The sequence below is a fragment of the Clinocottus analis genome, unplaced genomic scaffold (assembly GCF_023055335.1).
Source record: "Clinocottus analis isolate CAN_PGR_092001 unplaced genomic scaffold, fCliAna1.0.p SCAF_2, whole genome shotgun sequence".
Classification (NCBI taxonomy): domain Eukaryota; kingdom Metazoa; phylum Chordata; class Actinopteri; order Perciformes; family Cottidae; genus Clinocottus; species Clinocottus analis.
Window position 1 is genome coordinate 23,676,899 of NW_027175931.1, and position 18,889 is coordinate 23,695,787.

Consider the following 18,889-nt stretch of genomic DNA (forward strand, 5'->3'; position numbering starts at 1 on the left):
AAGACACTCCTCAGAACTACATCTGTAAGTGTGTGTGCTCTTTAAATCTAGTCTCTCCCTCAGAAACATGACTGAACAATCAGACACAGTGGAGGCTCTGTTTTTTCTCTCTCTCTCTCTCTCTCTCTCTCTCTCTCTCTCTCTCTCTCTCTCAACAAAAAACAGGGATTGTTATGAAACCATGACAGAGAAAACAGAGGGATTTCCCTCCTCCACCCAAGGCCGTGCCTACTTTTTCACGAATGCCGAAGAACCCCCTCCACCCCCCCACCCCGCCCTCCCTGAACAGACACGCAAAACACCTTTGCACACGCAAAACACACGCAGACACACGTTTTTGAAAAGAACAGAAAGGCACACCCCAACCCCGGCCTGCAGCCAGACAGAGAGGAGGAGGAGGAGAAGGAGGATCAGGGCCGGGAGTCATGAAGTGGCAGCTGGAGCTCGCGGCCCTCGGTCTGGCCCTCGCCGGGTGGCTGTGCGCCGTGCTGGCGCGCTGCCTGGCCCTGTGGACGGTGAGCGGCACCGTGGACAACGTCACGGCCACCCTGCCGGCCTACTGGGACGGGGTGTGGCTGGAATGGGATCACTGGGATCTGGCCCACGACGGCAGCCTGCACTGCTCCTTCTACCAGTCCCTCATGTCTCTCTCCGGCAGCTTTCGGACGTGGCGGGCCCTCGTCATGGCCGCCATCGGGGCCGGGGGCTTCGCCGCGGCCATCGGAGCCGCGGGGGTCGTGTGGTTCCCCTCGCGCGGCCAGGCCAAAGTGTTTTCTGGCGCCCTCTTCGTCCTGTCCGGGGTCCTGCTGCTGGTTCCCATCGCCTGGACGTGCCACCACACCGGGCAGCCGCTGGAGGGCGCCGTGCTGCTGCAGAGGCGCTGGGGGCCGGCGCTGTACCTCGGATGGATCTCCTTCGCCCTGATGGTGGCCGGGGGCGCGTTTCTCGCCACCAGATGCCCCACCGCCGACAGGCCGGCAGAGGACCCGGGGCCCGGGTTGGGTCCGGGTCCGGGGGGGCAGGAGGAGTCCAGTCACCCGCTGAGCCGGATCAGCAGGACTGTGTTCACACAGAGCCAATATGAGCGCAGATCTGAGCCCATCTGAGGGGGGAGGGGATGGAGTAATGACGCACTGAGCAACTGAGCTTCAGCAGGTGGAGCAGAACTGTACGACACACTTTTGCTACTCAACTGTACATTCAGGTGGTTCAGCCCTCTGATACTTAGTCCTACAGGTAACTACAGTCTCTGTTTTGAGTCTCAGTCTCTGCACTAACAGGACACGGTGGAATAAATTGCATTGTAAATGACTCAAAGGTATATTGATTAAGGTATATTGTTTACAGGGGCTATTTGAGGGTTAGCAGATAATTGAAAACATACTGGAGTAATCTGTAAAGTGAGTGAGTTGAACATTTACATATGCGTGTGGTGTGTGTGGGAGGGAGGGGGGGAGGGGTAATATTGTTTTAATTTAATACAATGTTTAATACATGTTTTAATAACTGAAAGAAATATTTGAATACTAAAAATCTATTTGATGACTCCAAAGTGTAGAAACAGGACATTTAAAGGAGAACTAGAGGGAAGGTGCAATAATGTGGATAACTCTTGGGGGTGGATTCTGCCATTAACTTAATAAAGTTGCTCTTTTTAAAGCAATATTTACAAACATTGTACTCTTTTCTATATATATATATATATATATATATATATATATATATATATATATATATATATATATATATATATATATATATATATATATATATATATAATAATAATACCTGTTTTCCTTCTTCGTTGCCATGCTGACCGAAAGGTAGGAGACGCACCTGATCTACTCTTCCTGTTGGGTTAGTTAAGGCTCATCATTTGCAAATGCGCACAGGAAAATTCACAAATACATTCCAATGATTTGTATACATGTAAAAAAAAATGAAAATCACAAATATATTTCTGCATTTGTATGTATTTGTGTCGAATCTTGTTGAGAAAAGACTCAATGAACAATAGATAAAGCGCCTGTAAGGTGAGTGATATGTGGACAGAGACTTCATTAGTGTGATATTTGTTGTTGCAATAACTTCTTTTGTCACTTGCACTCAGTTTTTATGACTCATTAGTGTGACATCCTCGTTGTTTTGTACAAACACAAAAGTTGTTTAATTAAACCCAACACCAATCAAGTAGTAAACAATAACTCGATTTTTTTTAAACATTACTTTATTATTTGAATTTGAGTTCATGAACCTCAACAAATCCCACAAAATGTGCTTTTATTTATGTCCAGATTACATACAGGAGGCATGTTTACTGTGATTTACTCCTTAACCCAAAAAGGACTTTACCCGGCGGACGGAGCGTTTCATTATGGGATGACCTGCGTGACTTTAAGTGCCCCAAATCTTTTGAGCTTCCTTGTACAACGCCAGCTTCCCGTCATCGGTCAGTTGAAGATGGCACGTGCTCCCCGTATTCGTGTGTGTGTTTGTGTCCCACTTGGGAACGCCAGCCGCGTTGTACGTCACCAGGTTGCAGTCATCCTGCATGACCAGGCGGACGGCGTCCGATCTGTTTGTGTTCGATGCCCACACGGGCTTCCAGCCAAAGACGACAAAGTTACCGTCGTCCTGCAGACAGGAAAAAAGACATTTGACTGTTATCCAAGCAATACCACACCAACATATTAAGTTGTCAGTTTGCATTTTAACTTCATAAATGACTAGTGAACATGAGATTTGATGAGTTTCTTGAGTGAATCTGAGCTACTCACCTGGAAGACAGCCTTCCATTGATTGTTGTTGGACATCAGATAGTCTCCCCTGAGGAGCTCATTGCCTCCGGACAAGTAGTTCCTACTCATGATTCTGAAACAAACAAACCAACAAAACAAGAAAACATTGATGTTTTAAGTTGCAAAAACACTGAAAATGCATTCACACCACATGTATTTGGAATTTCTTTTGTGAATACAAAGGTGTAGAGTACTTACCGCCTTGAATGCAACAGTCTGTGAGCAGAAGTGAAGGAGGTGATGCCACCAGTCTTTATACTCAAGCCACCAGCTTGAGTATAAACACAGTCATGTATTTTAAAATACTGAAAGGAGCTAAAGTTAGCGCTGCATGCAGAGGATTTTCAATCCTATGTATTTTTATTTATTGTGTATTTATTGTGGGGGGGCAATTTGAAAGGATTTCGTAGGAGAGCATTACAGAAACAAGAGTCTTGACCTTGCAACGGGCTCGACCTTGACCTGGTCAAAGTTGAGGGGGAGCTCCTTCTCCTTACCGGCCGTGTAACGAGGGCCCGCTTTAAAACCCTCTCAGTTCGCTTTCGATTACAATTTCTAGAGACAATGACGGATGTTAAAAACCTCTTTTGTCTGGCTTTCCTCGTGGCCTACCTGCTCTATCGAGCCATGTAACCCACCCAACTGTTTCCTCTGATAGGAAGGGACAATGAACTGTTTTACACGCAGTGCAACCCAAACAATTACTTACATTTGTCTGGATCTGGAAACGGGGCAGGACTCCTGCTGGATTGCGTTTCCTCGTCAACGGCCCGGTGATTACCTCTGTATCTCGACAGTACTTTTACTGCAACTTTCTTTCTTTGGAGTAATATATATTTCAAAAGTTATAAGATTAAAACACCTGTCCTGAATCTCTTATCCCTTGGAGGTCAGCTCCGTAGTACTAAAAGACTCAGTTTACTCACAGCGTAAGAAAGTTTCCATTTGATTGCTCAAATAGAGTTTAATCTTAGGGACAGGGTCCGAGAAGGAACTAAAGAAGTGCACAGTTATCTCGGTATATAAAGGCAAGTGCGAGGGAGGATCTGCAGTGGGAGTGACAGTAATTTAAGATATGCTGTGACCTTGGTCACACGCTCAATGCATGTTTGTAGATGCAGCTTGAAAAACTTCCAAAAAGAGAGGCTGAACAGGTGTCAGATGTAGGAGAAACTGGCACCGTGTATGCAAAGTTGGCAGATGATGCTGTTTGATGGGGTCATGTTACAGTTTACAGGTGTCAGACCTTTCATTAGTGTGAGTAATGGGTGTCTGTGGTTCAACATGCTCTGACGTCAGTCACAGGTTCAATACCGTCTTTACAGCAGGATACTTTCTGCTATGACCATATTTAAACCTGTCTTCCAGAGAAGCTTTAGTGAAGCTGCTGCCATTTATGAAAAGGTTTTCTGAACACTACGGCATCTGGAAACGACTCAAACTTATCAGTACAGAAGAGTTGCCTCAGATCTTGTGATGGAGCAAACTGGATGAAGTCTGGATTAAGTAAGAGGGCAGATGAGCGCATCAAATGTTAAGACTGAACCATCTTTTCATGGAGATCAAAGATATAGCGCTTGAAATGCAAGTGAATGCCAACAGGCTGAGAATCTGTTGTCTCCTCTTGATTTGTTGGTCCACCTTTGCTTCTGCCCTTCCCTTTATAAAGAAATGATCATCTCACTGTCATAGGTTCCTAAATGCACTTTCCTAGCACTTGTTTTGGGAATAGGTGTAAAATTTCAGGAAATTATCCTTAATGTCATCACAGATGGTTTGTGCTTGAGGAGCGCGAGTAAGAATTGTCCTCAAACTGCTCAGGATTTGTGTGGAGGACTGGAGCAAACCTTTAATCCTCAAACCTACAAGTGCTGTTGAAGTAATTGTTGTAAAAGCTGTTGTTGTAACATTATAAGTATAGTTAGTAACGTTAACCCTATTAAGTAATCTTAATTAGTAACATAAGTACATATCTCACATTACCCAATGGAAAACCTTTCTTCCTGCTCCATAAAGGCAAACTGTTCTCAACCGCTGATGGTCATAATTTGGAAGACAATACGTGGTTTAGTCTCTCATTCAAAACTGTGACTTCATTTTGTTTTCCAACAAACTGTGTGCATGAGGAAAACACTGAGCTTACACAAACAAAAACATTTCGTTAGATATTTATTTGCTGCAGAGCAAGCGTGTTCATTATGACACAATATAAGTTGTTGTTTTTAAGTAGTGATCTGTAAAACTGGGATTTGAGCATGAATACATGGCACACGTGGCTGATAGAAGCCACAACAGTTTTGTTAATGGTAATAAAAACCTAAATAAATAGGCGAATGCAAACCAGAAATATTTTACTGACCGGCACGTTTGGGTATGAATACTCAAACAAACTTTGAAAACTACATTCCACCCAGCATGCAAATCTGGCAAAGTTCAACAAATCTTTTAAATTACAAAGAGACTCGGAAACGGTAAATTAGCATGAATCTCATAAAAAATATAGACTTTTTAATGAGATGGCGGTTAGTGTGCCGAGGTGTGGCACGTTAGTGTGGATAAGGTGCAGAGTCTCGACGGGCTGGGGTTTCTAGAACTTCTCATCTCCCTCCTCCACGTCCTTCAGACTGAGAACCTCCAGAGAACCTTTGCCTCTGGTCTCACAGCGGATCAGCTCATCGATCTCCCTGAAGCAGCCGGGATCCACCAGACACACCTGAGGAGGAGGAGAGGAGGACGAGGCGGCGGCACAGGAGAGGGAATAGAGAATGGAAATTTACACACACAAAAGAAAAAAAAGCAGAGAAGGAAAAAGTGTGGATTTTTGATTATCCCCCCCGCCCCCCTCACCATTTCCAGCTGCTCATCAAAATCTTCACTCTCTATAACCTGCAGGAGCGGTTTCAGCTTCTCCTTCAGCCTCTTGGCCTCCTTGGCTGGCAGCATCAATCGCAGCCTCATGTGGGCCCTCTGGATCTCCATGGACTCTTTCAGCTGCCGGATCACTTCCAGAGCCTCGAGGGGAACAACAGGCAGGCGAGTGCGTCAGAACTCGTGCAAAAGTAATGTCGTTACAAAGTAAAGTGAAGCTTCATTCACAAAGCTCACTGCCTGATGAGGGAAATCTGCAATTGCAGTCTACACAATGGCACACAAACACATTTCAATCCATCCGCAAATTTCCTCACATACGCTTTGCAAAAGGACAAAACATGGTGATGCATAATTGCAAAAATAAATCTTTGCGGGGACAGCAGCTCAAATAGATTCTCTGCGTTGAAACGGCACTTTGCGTCGTCTATAAATCACGAGAAGTCTGACGGATGGCATGCGTCTCCTCACCTGCTGTTTTGTGCTCTTGTTGGCCTTGACAGAGTAGTGGATGTCCTTCATCGCCCCCTCGATGAGTGTGACTGTATACGGCCTCTTGGTCTCAGGGTTGACGCACTTCTCTGCCACGATAGTCGCAATGTCCCTGAACATCGTCTCCAGCTGAGAATGCCTTTCCTTGTCTGACACTTGGAGCTCTCCTTTGGTCAGGATCTGTTGAAGGGGGAGTGAAGGTGAATACAGCAAGAGGCCCGTTAAGGATAATACGTGGGCAGGGAAATGCTTCTTACCTGTTTACAGATTTCTGTCAGATCATCTGTCCCAAAACACTTGGTCAAGTCATCCTTCTTAGCCACCTGCCCTTTGGACACGTTGACGAAAACGGAGTGTGTCTGCAGAACCTCGTCCAGGTCTTTCTCTCTGTAAGAAAACCACAATTGTTCAATTCAAAACAATGTATATTTAACAACGACAGCTGTACGACAACAACATCGGACAACAACGGAGCATCGACGGACATTAAAGTGTCATTTATAATTCAATACAGCGAAAGTCCGTCGACTTCGAGAGACAACTGACGTGACATTTTGTCACTGTTTGGTCGAAACATGTCAAAACTTGTGGGTGTTACTCACGCTCCCGCACGCCAGTTCACAACTTTATTCTTGTAACAGGCGATTTCAAACCGCTTCCCTCCCTTCTTCATCCTCACCACCGCCACATTTGTCAGTCGTATTTGGTTTGTTGGCGTAAATATAGACATATTTATGTTTATCAGGACAGAGTGCTCGGTCCCAAAGCTGCTGTTGACAAGAGAAAAATAATATGCCGTCAGATAACTGCGTTGTCAATGCGCTACGAGTGCGTATCCAAATGATGTCCGCCGTGAAACATCGACGTCGAAGAACAGTTCCGTCGCAGTTTTGTAGATTCAGTTAATTTCAATTATGAATTAAATGAAAATAAAATAATTAATGAAACGAATGCCAACTGGAGTGCATCAGAAACGAGTCCTTACCTGGGAGTTAGTTTGTATCCACAAACTCTCGGTTCCTTCGTATCGAAAATGTTCTTTTAAATGTTTTTTTGATAAAACGAAAAAACAAAAACAACAAAAAACATGAGTCTAGTCTGCTCTCGCAACCTTGTTGTATATAACTTGCACTAATCATAAACTTGTGTTTGCCACTAATCTAATTCACTTTTGCCTAGGGAATCAGTGCGACGTTGACTACAAAAATACGTCACACACATACGTCATAACAGCACCAGACTGCTCTATAATACAGAATAAACTAGTTCGAGCCCGTGTTTGTCACCCACGTTTTAACGAGAGATCGAAATATCTTGTTTGCCACCATACCCCCGCTTTGAAAGTCACACAGACTGCCGTCAACTCCACAGAGAACTACACTTCCCAGCATGCTCGCCGGCCACAGACAGGTAGCGCTCCACATCAGCTGCAGAGGACTGCGTATTTAAATTGACCATTTGCAGCGATGCTGAGCGCCTTCGTGGTCGTTTCCCTCTACATAAGTCGCGTGTCTGCCTCGGATACTAAAGGTGAGCTCATTTTAAACGCTAACGACACAGGGAACTAACTTGGTGTTATGTTTTGGCTATTGTTGGTAACATTGCTAGGTAGCATGTTTTGCTAGCTACCCGCCTTTTATTTCCTGCAGGTGACCAAGAGTCGCTGCTTTCGGGTTAGCGACAGGTGCTACGTTGCGTGGTGATGTCAGCCAACCGTTATTATTCATGAACGTGAAAACCAAGGTCTCATTTGGCTAACACCCTTTCTTTCTTTCTTTCTTTCTTTCTCCTCCAGTCTCACAGAATGCACTCAATCCCAGTGAGAGCTACCTGTGGTCGGTGTGGGACAACAGGCTGTACTTGTATTCAGCCGCCGCGCTGGTCTTTGGGATCTGGTTCTCACTGAAGGTGGCTCTGAAGAAGGTGAGTGGACCTCTTTACTTTTCTTTATCTATTATGGAGACGTACTGTTCAGAAGAGACTTCTTAAAAAAATAAACTCTTTCAGTGTTTAAGGTACTGCTCATGATGACGTCACGAGGAACCAAAAATAATCATTAACTTTGTTAACCCTCCTGTCAATGTAACCCGGTGCATGTTGAATCATCCAAAGGTTGTCAGACACAACACAATCCTAGTAAATATAGTTTGTACCTCATCACCATCACCTCAACACCATTACTAACAATTCAATCAGTTTAGTGGAACGAAGATATTCACCCCTCCATAGAATATTTCTATTAGGTTAACTCACTAGGTGTTCATGAAAAAAATGTTTAGGTACATTGGAAAAACCTAGATATAAATTGCACTAACATAACATAGTATAACATGTATTCTTTTCCTACATTTTATTTTATTTTTTACAACTTTTTTTGTTCTGTAATGTGGATAACTAGAGATGAGACACCTCTGCTGTTCAGGGTCATATTGACCCGCTCACTCAAAATCAAGCCAAAAAAGCTGACTTGATGTCTGATTTTGTGACCTGAATGTCTTGCATGGAGGAACAGGTATATCACCATCCTCATCTGATGGTCCATAATCAAAATCTCAATTTTTATGTTTTGCCCTCCTTTGCTAAGCAGGAACCATGTAAAAACTGAAGACCTGAGCTGCAAAACATCTATTTATTTCAACACATTTTTATTCTTTTAGGAAAAGTTCTCCATAGCTGAGAAGAGCAGCGACCGCTTTGAGAGAGACACGGTGGATGCTCGCGTGTCCAGAGTAAAAATCTTCTTTGGCTCGCAAACCGGAACAGCAAAGGTACAGTCTGACTCGGTTTACCGACAACATCCTTCCCCCATGATGGTATCATATAGACACACAAGTTTCATAAAACTAGGGGTTTCTGAGGCATTTATGAGTGATGTTAACTGGGACTTCTGATTAATTCAGGGTTTTGCAGAAGAGCTGTCGGAGGAGGTGAAGACGTTGGGTGTCCCGGCAGAAGTGATCGACATCAAAGACTACGATGCAGACGATCAGCTTGCCGATGAGGTGAGTCCCGTCCAGAGAAAAGATGCCCCCCCCCCCCATTTCTTGATAAAAGGTCAGAAAGATGCAATATGTGCACCTCCACACGTAACCTGACAAAATGATTAAGGGTCTTTCAATCCTTCATGCGGCCTGGCAACAAATGTGTCGCATGAATCCTGCTCAGCTGAAGAAAGATGGCTATTTTCACCAGAGTGCCACAGTCACTGTGAAGTATGTTGAGAGATGAATAGGAGGATTCTGCGCTGCTGGACTTAGCAAGAAACAGAAAAAACAGCTTTGATCTATGGGAGAAATGGCCGCAGACACCAACGGCTTCCATAGATTATTTTTTTCATCTGGTTCTTCCTCAGATAAATCAATTTAAACATTTGTTTTGTGACGTTGGCGGGTTAGTAGAACTTTTTCGGGTCGTCTCTAACAGCAGTATTGAAATATCACTCCATGCAACAAATATTAAACATGTATTCATTTAAGGTGCACTTTTTACATTGTTTTATGTTTTTAAAAAGTGATTTCAACTGATGGAAACCAGAGGTTTAAATGCAATTTTTCAAAATTTGCAAGAAAAAGACATTGGATATTTATTTATTTATTTCCACGTGTGTAATGAATGCTCTTCCGTCATTGTTTCTTCTTTGGGTCGGCTCCGTTCAGTGCACCAACAAGTCAGTCTGCGTGTTTCTCGTGGCGACCTACACTGACGGACAGCCCACGGAGAACGCCGAGTGGTTCTGCAAGTGGCTGGAGGAGGCGTCCACCGACTTCAGATACGGGAAGACCTACCTCAAAGGCCTCCGATACGCAGTGTTCGGTCTCGGCAACTCTGTCTACACCGGCCACTATAATACGGTAAGAAATGGTCTTCATAGTACTCATTATCAGAATAATATGCTTTACTATCAGCTACTCTATGCCAGCACGGAGGTTGACGTTATATATTCCAGGTTTGAACTTTACCTAACGTACAACTCACCTGGTCAAGAAGAGCCAAACTTTGTTTCTGTTTTTCACCCACGTTGCTTTTTGTCTAACCAGGTGGGCACCAACGTAGACAAGTGGCTTTGGATGCTGAGCGCCGTGCGAATCATGACCAGGGGAGAAGGCGACTGCGACGTGGTGAAGAGCCGTCACGGCAGCGTCCAGGCCGACTTCCTGGCCTGGAAGGTCAAGTTTCTAATCCGCCTCCAGGCGCTGGTCAAGGGTGAGGAGAAGAGCTGCACCGGGAACTGTAAGACCGAAGCCTCCTGTAAGAACCACAGAAAAGATGGACAGGAGGAGGAAGAGGAGACGGGAGCTTCTCAGAACAACAGCTCTGAGGTAACTGAAGAAAACTCGATTTTACTTTAGGGACACTGTGACATGCATGGCTTGCTCTCAGAGTGACAGTGTTTCCTTGCTGTTCCCTCTTGCAGTCCCCCCGTTTGTGTACGTCACATGGACGGAAACTGTGTAAAACTTGTTTTGTCCATTTTGTTTTTGTACGATGCAGCGGTCTAAAATTGCTCTCCTGGCTTCCTGCTAAGCTTGGTCTGATTCACATAATGACGGCAAGAAAGACTTTACAGTTCAGTACATAGTGTGTGTGTGTGGGGGGGGGGGACACATCCTGTGTTACCTGAAGAACTGGATGAGTGTGACCCAGCTTACTTGGAGGCAATTAACCAATAACAATGTTAATGGACGTGAGTCAACAGACAGTTGCAACCTCACTTCTGTTGGAGTTGTGTTGCCCTCGACCGAGAACACAAAGAAGTGAAGGCAATTTGAAGAGGAACTGAAGAGGAACTGCTGGCTGAGGCTAACGGCCTCTTGCTGCTACTTCTAATCTGATCGGGATGACAAGTGTCACTTTCAGTTAATTAGGTCCTTTTTTTTTGTGCTGCACTGATTTTCATGGTGTTATAAATGTTCTACACATGAAATGTGTCATTGCTGTGAAGGCCATTGAGTCAAACTATGAAAATAGAACATTTTCTTGCTGAACAAAACGTAAAACGATCATAAACTTATTTTCTGCAATGGAAAACAATTGTGTGCATCACCAGTGTGATTGATTCTGCATTTATTGCTAAACTGGATGCAAACACATCAGTCGTCCCTGCAGCACTCTCAAGCCGAAGTCAGCCACCCATGTTCTTGACCTTGTTTTTTGTCTTGTTAAAAATGTATTCACCACATTTCGGGCTTTGTTGTCTCCTCTTTCTTGTCTCAGGAGGATCTGGTGGAGTCCAGCAGTGACGAGGAGGAGGAGTCTGGCCTGCAACATGAGAAACAGTCCGGTTCAGTGGTTGACATGGAGGATCTGGGCAACCTCGTGAGCAGAGCCAAGAAAGCAAAGGTCAGATTCTGTCGAGAGCAGCATTGATGTATCACCTTCTACAGCTGTTAGCTGGGGCAACACCACAGAGGGAAATAAGACAACAAAAGTGGGCATTCAGAAGTAAATACGGTTTGATTTAAAGTACTTGGCTGCCCGCTTCACACTATCACAGTTGGGTCGGTGAATATTTTTAAGGTGGCGCTGCTGTTGTCAACCAGCAAGTTTATTTTCAGCGTTTCCCGCGGTCTTCGATCGGGCGCCAACGCGGCATTGAGCCTCCACCATCTCGGCTCAAAGGAGAGTCACTGAGGGAGTAGTGGCAGATGGGTTGATAGACACCAGACCCCCGGCAGGCGAGAAGCAAAGGCTTGAGCCAGAACGCCCACTTCACAGACTTGTGAGGGCCGAGTGACTCAAGAGAAAGCGGCGGAAGAAAACAAAACGAGAAGGAAGGAAGGAAGCGGCTTCGTCGCTCTCCTTCATAAGTAGCGCGAGGACCGAGGGGCAGAAAAGAAGGAGAAGACATGCAGGTTGTGCGTGTGCTTTTTGGGCCTCTTGTGTGTAACGTCATAGCGAAAACTAGTACGTTGCAATAAAATAAAAAATATATTTTTCCCCGCGATTTTCTTCTTAACGACAATGTAAAAAATAGTTTATTACGTTTTTATTTGTTCCCTTTTTATAGGAATCATTTGTATTAAAAAAGAGCAAAAACATGAATGTCTGGGAAGGAGACATCATTTAATCGCTTTAGTAGCTCTGTATGTGTCGGTTATGTCGGCCGCAGTGGAGGATCTTCTTTTTTAAACTTTCACAAGGTGTTTGTTTCATTTAGTTGTTTTCCCTTCTGTCATTTTTCCCCCTGAGGATGCTCTCATTTTATTTTTGTAATGGCCAAACAGGAAACACGAGTATCGACTCCAACGGGCCGCCTCGTCTCGCAGCGTTTTCAATGAGATGACTTGTATCGTCACACTCCGATGTCAGAATGACATTTTTTTTTTTTTTTTTGCTGTTTGTCTCTCCGTGGAAACAAATTAGTATTTATTTTATTTGCATAATTCGGTCGCACAAAGCAGGCAGCGCGAGCTGTAATTAGTTTGTAGATGAAACGTTTGCCAAGAGACGACAAGTATTTAGCGGAGCTGCAAATTAAGTGCGAACAAGAAAATTCCCCTGACTCCAATATGTTGGCTAATTTACAGCATGGAACCACATCTGTTTTGCAGTTAATTAACAGAATATGTTTCAGTTTTTTTTTAATTTTTAAAACTCCAGTCTAATTTTTTACCAAAGGCCGTGTGTAATTTGCTCTCGGCTGCAGCTCAGCCGCGTTGCTCTGCAGGGAGCTCACTTTGCTTGTGTTGGACCTCTCGGTGGTGGCAGAGACTCTGCTGCAGGCGGCTCACCGTGACGCCCGCTGATTTTGTCACTTGAGTCCGTGTTCAAGGGCTTTCATGTCTGATGGTTCTTTGGGGCTCCGCAGGTGGCTCGCAAGGGATTTCATGAGGGTCTTTTGGTCTTTTTTACTCAACATTTTTATCTTCAGTTCGTCTTTGAGCCACATGAGAGAGCCATAGTGCTGATAAGTGTAGTGGATTTGCATTCTGTGTGTTTTACTGATGAGAGGAAAAGGACGAGATCGCCAGTGAACTCCACCTATACATGTATTGATGTGGTCTCATTTAATCTAAATTATTTAACATGCCTAGGTTAAGAAGACATGCAGAACAGGGAAGGAGTGTTGACTAATACTCATGTGATTTTTGTCGATTAATCAATTTATTGACGGCTTTGAAAAATGTTGTTTCTCCACAAAGAATCATGCAAAAGCACCATTTTAGAGCCTGTGTTTACCAGACGTGTGTCCATACGTTTCTTGGAAATGAGCCATTCAGTATAATGAAGAAAAAGTATAAAAAAACAGCTAAAGACTTCAGACCGACATGATGGATTAGCCCCAATTTATCTCTGTCTCGTTCCTCTCGTTCTACCCGATAACCCTGTTCTGTGCTCGCCTGCATCGGCCCCGGTGTCGAGTCGTGGTTCCAGAGCACAAAACGGTGCCGAGAGATGTCCCAGTTCTGTTGGTCCAGACAGGCTCGGGGCCGCGGGTGAGCTCTCAAGCGAGAGGGCGAAAGCCGAGCAGCGGGAACCGGAGAGAGGGCGGCCAGACGAGCCGCCGGTGGCTGCACGCCAACACCGCAGGGACAGGTTGTCGCCCCGTCGGGTGCACGTTGCGTCTGCTGTCAGAACCTCGCATGTCATGGACGGGGAGGAAGTGAAGGGGGACTTTTGCACCGACTGAGTGCAATGAATCCAGTTCGAGGTTTTGATTGCAGGCGACATAATCGCCCCAATCGTTCATCAGGTGGAAACAAACTGGACTCCGCATGAGTGCTACGTTGTGAGTAACAGAAGCTTGGTATTCGCAGGAGATTGCTGACTTTGAGGAATCATCTGTGAAAAGATGGAAATGGCCCAAAGTAAAACATGGATGGTGTTCACACTTTGAGTCCTGGCTCGATTGCAGCAGCAACCCTTGTAACCTTGACCTAAATAAAGTTGTTGGACTGCAGCAGATTGTAGTATAAAGTCCAACAATTGTTGTCTTGTTATGCTGTAGACCTTCTGTTGTGTTTCCCTGGTCCCCTTAAGAGCCCTTAACCGAGATAACCCGACACAATGATGTCCCTTTTATTGAAAAAGGATCTTGTCATGCAGCGATTATCTGGCACACAAAGTAATACGAGGACTGCAGCATCTCAACCCTTAATCTTCAGTCAGATCCACCATCAAACAAAGCTGCTTTTAACTTTTTTTAAAGTGGTGAGCATCAAATCAGTTCGGGCAAGCAAGACGACACATATTGGACTTCTGTCTTCTACTTTTTAAAGTTTAAAAAGATCTCTGCAGTTTTCTGTGGAAATTTATTCCACTGCGGGTCATTTTTAAGACTCTCGTCCTGCAGCAGATTAATCAGCGTCAACATTTCAGGACTTTGAAGTGGCGTGCGGGACAATGTCCTAACACATGATGACTTCGTCTGTTTGGGTCGTTTGATTTCTTTCAAATGCACTAAAAGTTTACTGATTATTGCATATTTAAACACTATTTTTTTTACTTGCTAAAACACTTTTTTACCTATTTTTTACATTCTTTTGTATCATTTATAACATCAGTTTTATTACTTTATAATTATAGTTGTGTGACTTTGAGTTTTGTGTCTCCACAGAGCCAAGAGGAGGCTGGAGCCGACGGCCAGATGGTGAAGCTATCCAAGGTGAACGGAGTGAGGAAGATTGACGATGAGGATGAAAGAAGAGAGATGATCACCCCGGCCCTGAGAGTAGCGCTGACGAAACAAGGTGAGGAAAATGGAGATTTTGACTCTTTTTGGGGAGAGGAAGGAAGTTGCAAGTGTTTTTTTTTAATGTTTTGGGGGATTTTTGTCAATTTCCAAAAGAGCATCTGCTGGTGTCACCAGTGAGTCTGGATAATACATTCATATTAGCTAGCTGCTCTGCAGTTAAACAGAAATGACATTACAGAGCAGCTGCTTGTCAGCATATCCTTAACCTTTCTGTCTCCACAAGGGCAGCAAAGTTATAATTAACTTTACGTTATTTTTTTCAAACTTTTTAGCATTTAAATATCAAGTGTCCAGGAGAGGAGTCTTAGTTTTTTTGTAATTTGTGTTTTAATAAAGAATATCATGTTTACAAATGCTGCTTTTGAACTTTTGACGGAGCGGTGTGACCCGCAGCAAAGTATCAGATTTGTTTGCTCCATTAAAAAATAAATGAATCCTTTATCTTTAATTTCATAATCCCTGCGTGCGACAGCGCGCTGCGGCTCAGGACTGTGGCTGGAATCTATTATGGCCTCATTATAATGCAAGAAGAAAAAACAATGTGTGAACAGCCAAAAACAATAAATAAATCTAAGCAGTGTGGCGTGCGCTGCAAACACTCTGCTACCAGGTCGCTTCACTGATTGATTTATCCCAATATCACTAACTTATCTCAGGACTTATGTCCTTTGAAACTCGCTTCGGAAAGAGAAATCTCTTCCAAATTAATGAAATATAAATGGAAGAAACCCCTTTTGACTGAGAAGACATGCGTACAGAATATTTAGATGTCGAGCAGCTTCCAGGTCAATCAGATGCTGAAGCTGCAGTCCTTGTTCCAGACTGTAATGAAAAGTTGGGATGTGTTGAAGTCGAGTCTGGAGTGGCGAGTGTGGCTCAGCTTTTATGATACTGCACCTTTTTTAAGGTCTCAGTAAGTGGAGCCACATGCAGTGTCCGTGTAGGCGGTCGCCTCACTTAAAGGCTCAGAGTCTCTGTTGGCGACTCGTTAGCTCCGTCTGAAACGTTTCGCCATCTCTTCTCCTTTTGGTCTGTTCACCAGCGTGACAAAGGCCAGCCATCTTCAGCCAATTAACCCCCACTGTTGGCTTCCACAACTCCTCTATAAATAGGACTCTGTGAGCAGAACTTCACTTCACCGGGCCAAATGTTGACCTGCTTCATGGCGCTAATGCTGGCAACAGTCAGAGCCGGGCTCTTTCATGTGCAATGAAAGAGTGAAGGATGAAAGTTTTGGCATTGTTCCAATGATATTGGGTCTTGGAAGGCTGCGTTTTCCTGTATAGCCCTTTTTTTTTTTTTTTTTTTCCTCGGCTTGACATGGATGCAGAATCCATCCAGACGCTTGTGTAACGTCCGAGAACATTTGAACAGAATGCTGCACATTTATCAAAATGGTTTGCTGGGCTTCAGCAGACTGTACATGAAATCTGTTTGTTTGTGATGATACACGAAGAGATGTCCGTTTCAAATAGCCATGGTAACGGGTTGGAGCACATGCATCTTGTCAATGAGCAATAGGTATTTTATCGCCGTAACGGGCAAAACTTTATGTCTAAATTACATTTAAATCATTCACATCGTCCGGTCACCTTCGTCGGACCAGATATTGTCTCAGATATAAATGAAACAATATTATTGTCAGTTTTGGACCATTTTACGTCACTGACGTAATGAAAATACGATTCCATAATAACGCAAAAGTCTGCTCTCTCAAAGAGCACGTAACTTTCAAACAATATTCAGACATTGGGATGTAAATAAATGCAGTGATATGGACTCCCGGGCTCGGTTAACAAATGGGCTTCAATAGAGGGAAAACCCGGCAGGTCAGCAGAAACGATTGATCGATCCAAACAACGTATGATAAGTCATTAACATAATCATCGTGGCCTACCCGCAGGTAAACGTGTGGTTGAAACATTACACGCATATTATGTCCCTTTTGATCACTTTTTATTTGTGACACTAGTTCCTGTGAGATGCTGGAAAAAGACCTCCAAACAAATTAGGCTGATCTTGAAAAGAGAAAAACAGTCTCTTCTCTTTGATGAAACACATTTCATCGCTGCTCGTTTCATTTCCCTCAGGCAGCTCAGGGTGGAGGACAGAGTATCAAAGTATAAATTGTTTGAGGAATCCACAATAATGTCTTTTATTACAAGTTATTTAAGTCCACAGTTGGCCCACTGGAGAGTCGATCTGTGTTGCGTTTTTCTTCTGTTCAGATCCAAAGCTTGTGGGTAAAGGACTTGTTTCCTTTCAGCAGCTGTCTGTCGCGGCGCGCTACCTTGAAACGGCAAACTGAAGTCCTCTTTAAAGATCAATGCAAGCTGTCTGGGGACCTCCTGCAGTAAATTTCTTTAAATCTGTCACAAAAAGCCACCTGGAGCTCAAAAGATGAACCGATTTTTAGAATTTGGTCAAGTCAGAAACTCATTTTTTCATTTTTTTTTCAAATTTTCCTCCAGATCGACTGTTGGATGTGAGCATGTTGAGACTTGATGTAATTTTTTTTTTCCATCCACATGACCTTGAACGCCTGTGCACGTGCTTGAATTGCCTGAATTGCAGATCTATCCGGCCGTGTTGTTGTTCTGATGCCTCCTGGTGATTTCCAACAATACCCCGCCCCCTTCAAATATTGATGCCTGGCACAATCCTTCAGCTGATGCCTTTTCCCAGAGACAACATTGACAGAGGAGATGGAAAGACATTTATCTCCAACCACCTTCCCCTCACCTTGGCCCGAGCCTCTCCCTCGACTCATTCAAGGATACGGAGGCATTGGAAATCGATTTCCCCAAACAAACACGAGAGAGGGAAACGTTGCTTTTCATTAATGCTTAAACAAACCGCCAGCGGGGCGACTTCCTTACCGAGGTTTCCTCAATCTTGTTGTGTATTTTTTTTAATGCGTCTTGCAGTTGCTGGGAGCAAGGTTAGTGCAGGACGTGGGCTCGTCAGTCTTTGTTTTTTTTCGGGTGGAAAAACAATTTGGTGCCAACTTATTTTTTCTTCAATCCAGACGACAAAGGAATATAATTGTGTTAGTCAGCTGAAAAGAACGGCAAATGCTTTCATTCAGCTGGTACATCAAAACATGAGTTTTTCCCCCGTTCAGCCTTTATGAATTATATTTGTATTTGACTCATCCAGCAATAAACTGACACCCGTATCCTGCTGTGCTTTTCATTGGATATTTCAGCTGCAAAAAGGCGTCACAATAAAGAGCTCCCACCTGAGTTCGGCATCAAGTCTCTTTGTTGGGTTTTTTTAATAAGTGAGCCCTTCTAGATTCCCCTGGAAGCCGTCCCGATACCATGTTCCAGCTCTAAGTGAGACAGATGAAGCTATTCTCTTCTACAGACGTCACAGAGGTGTGAAAGGAACGAAGAAGCCTGCAAAGACTCACCCAAGCGTGGCCGTGTGTCGCCAGTGGCGTGAGGGCCGCGGCGGTGAAAAGATGGAGAGGCAGACCTGTGAAGGACTGTAGCCTCCCTCTGTGCCGACGGGAGCGTTTGAAACGGCCATTCCTCTCCTTCCCACTGCCGACGTGCCCTTGAGTGGCTTCACGGGAGTCGTTCAGCAACCCCAGAGGATGTCCCTGCTGATGAACCCCGCTCAGACAGATTTGGATCTCCACTTTTTTCGGTGTGACTTATCTGGCCCACGTGGCTCTGGGTCAAAGAGGCGTTTACTGCTCTCCTCACATGTTCCTCTCTCTCTCCCCTCCAGGCTACAAACTCATTGGAAGTCACTCAGGAGTGAAGCTTTGTCGATGGACCAAGGTAACGGGGGTGTTGACTCGTCCATAATGACTTGACACTAATTAAAAAAAAATCCCCAATTTGTAACTGCACGAATCACATGAGAGGTGTTTGTTTTCTGTGGATCAGTCCATGTTGCGGGGCCGAGGGGGATGTTACAAGCACACCTTCTACGGCATCGAGTCCCACCGCTGCATGGAGACGACCCCCAGCCTCGCCTGCGCCAACAAGTGTGTCTTCTGCTGGAGGTACGTACCTGAAGGATG

The 18,889-nt window shown here is 44.4% G+C and overlaps 4 protein-coding genes across 5 annotated transcripts in view; 2 read left to right on the forward strand and 2 right to left on the reverse strand.

Annotated features, from left to right (window-relative positions):
- Positions 1-322: 322 nt before the first annotated feature.
- On the forward strand, positions 323-1,613 carry LOC137790861 (claudin-3-like). The gene has a single exon (XM_068585423.1). The coding sequence runs from the start codon at positions 426-428 to the stop codon at positions 1,104-1,106; it is 681 nt and encodes a 226-aa protein (XP_068441524.1). The 5' UTR covers positions 323-425; the 3' UTR covers positions 1,107-1,613.
- Positions 1,614-2,394: 781 nt separating this feature from the next.
- LOC137790876 (B-type lectin plumieribetin-like) lies at positions 2,395-2,867 on the reverse strand. The gene is made up of 2 exons (XM_068585450.1): positions 2,778-2,867; positions 2,395-2,634 (listed from the first exon to the last, which is right to left on the reverse strand). The coding sequence occupies exons 1-2, from the start codon at positions 2,865-2,867 to the stop codon at positions 2,395-2,397; spliced, it is 330 nt and encodes a 109-aa protein (XP_068441551.1).
- A 2,407-nt stretch (positions 2,868-5,274) lies between these two features.
- Positions 5,275-7,291, reverse strand: sbds (SBDS ribosome maturation factor). Of its 2 annotated transcripts, XM_068584989.1 has the most exons (6): positions 7,144-7,291; positions 6,761-6,925; positions 6,416-6,545; positions 6,138-6,338; positions 5,646-5,810; positions 5,275-5,511 (listed from the first exon to the last, which is right to left on the reverse strand). In XM_068584989.1, exons 2-6 carry the CDS (start codon positions 6,886-6,888, stop codon positions 5,386-5,388), a joined length of 750 nt encoding a protein of 249 aa, XP_068441090.1. In that variant the 5' UTR covers positions 6,889-6,925; positions 7,144-7,291; the 3' UTR covers positions 5,275-5,385. The 2 variants fall into 2 exon arrangements, with proteins under 2 accessions (XP_068441090.1, XP_068441089.1); XM_068584988.1 differs by lacking the exon at positions 7,144-7,291 and having other exon boundaries at positions 6,761-7,019.
- A 128-nt stretch (positions 7,292-7,419) lies between these two features.
- tyw1 (tRNA-yW synthesizing protein 1 homolog (S. cerevisiae)) overlaps positions 7,420-18,889 on the forward strand; it is a 37,464-nt gene continuing 25,994 nt past the window's right edge. Inside the window, exons 1-10 of the mRNA XM_068584987.1 lie at positions 7,420-7,688; positions 7,954-8,081; positions 8,816-8,926; positions 9,059-9,160; positions 9,815-10,009; positions 10,196-10,477; positions 11,373-11,498; positions 14,716-14,848; positions 18,592-18,644; positions 18,753-18,871. Coding sequence (XP_068441088.1) covers positions 7,625-7,688; positions 7,954-8,081; positions 8,816-8,926; positions 9,059-9,160; positions 9,815-10,009; positions 10,196-10,477; positions 11,373-11,498; positions 14,716-14,848; positions 18,592-18,644; positions 18,753-18,871 — 1,313 coding nt within the window. The 5' untranslated portion in view covers positions 7,420-7,624. The remainder of the gene's footprint in view (positions 7,689-7,953; positions 8,082-8,815; positions 8,927-9,058; positions 9,161-9,814; positions 10,010-10,195; positions 10,478-11,372; positions 11,499-14,715; positions 14,849-18,591; positions 18,645-18,752; positions 18,872-18,889) is intronic.

Excerpts from the sequence above, each read along its gene's own strand:
- LOC137790876 (XM_068585450.1), bottom strand. The coding sequence starts at position 2,867 with ATGAGTAGGAACTACTTGTCCGGAGGCAATGAGCTCCTCAGGGGAGAC. Across the intron at positions 2,635-2,777 it reads AATGGAAGGCTGTCTTCCAG|GACGACGGTAACTTTGTCGT; the intron begins GTGAGTAGCTCA and ends TCCTGTCTGCAG.
- LOC137790861 (XM_068585423.1), top strand. The coding sequence starts at position 426 with ATGAAGTGGCAGCTGGAGCTCGCGGCCCTCGGTCTGGCCCTCGCCGGG.
- sbds (XM_068584989.1), bottom strand. The coding sequence starts at position 6,888 with ATGTCTATATTTACGCCAACAAACCAAATACGACTGACAAATGTGGCG. Across the intron at positions 6,546-6,760 it reads GTGAACTGGCGTGCGGGAGC|AGAGAAAGACCTGGACGAGG; the intron begins GTGAGTAACACC and ends GTTTTCTTACAG. Across the intron at positions 6,339-6,415 it reads TGACAGAAATCTGTAAACAG|ATCCTGACCAAAGGAGAGCT; the intron begins GTAAGAAGCATT and ends CCCCTTCAACAG.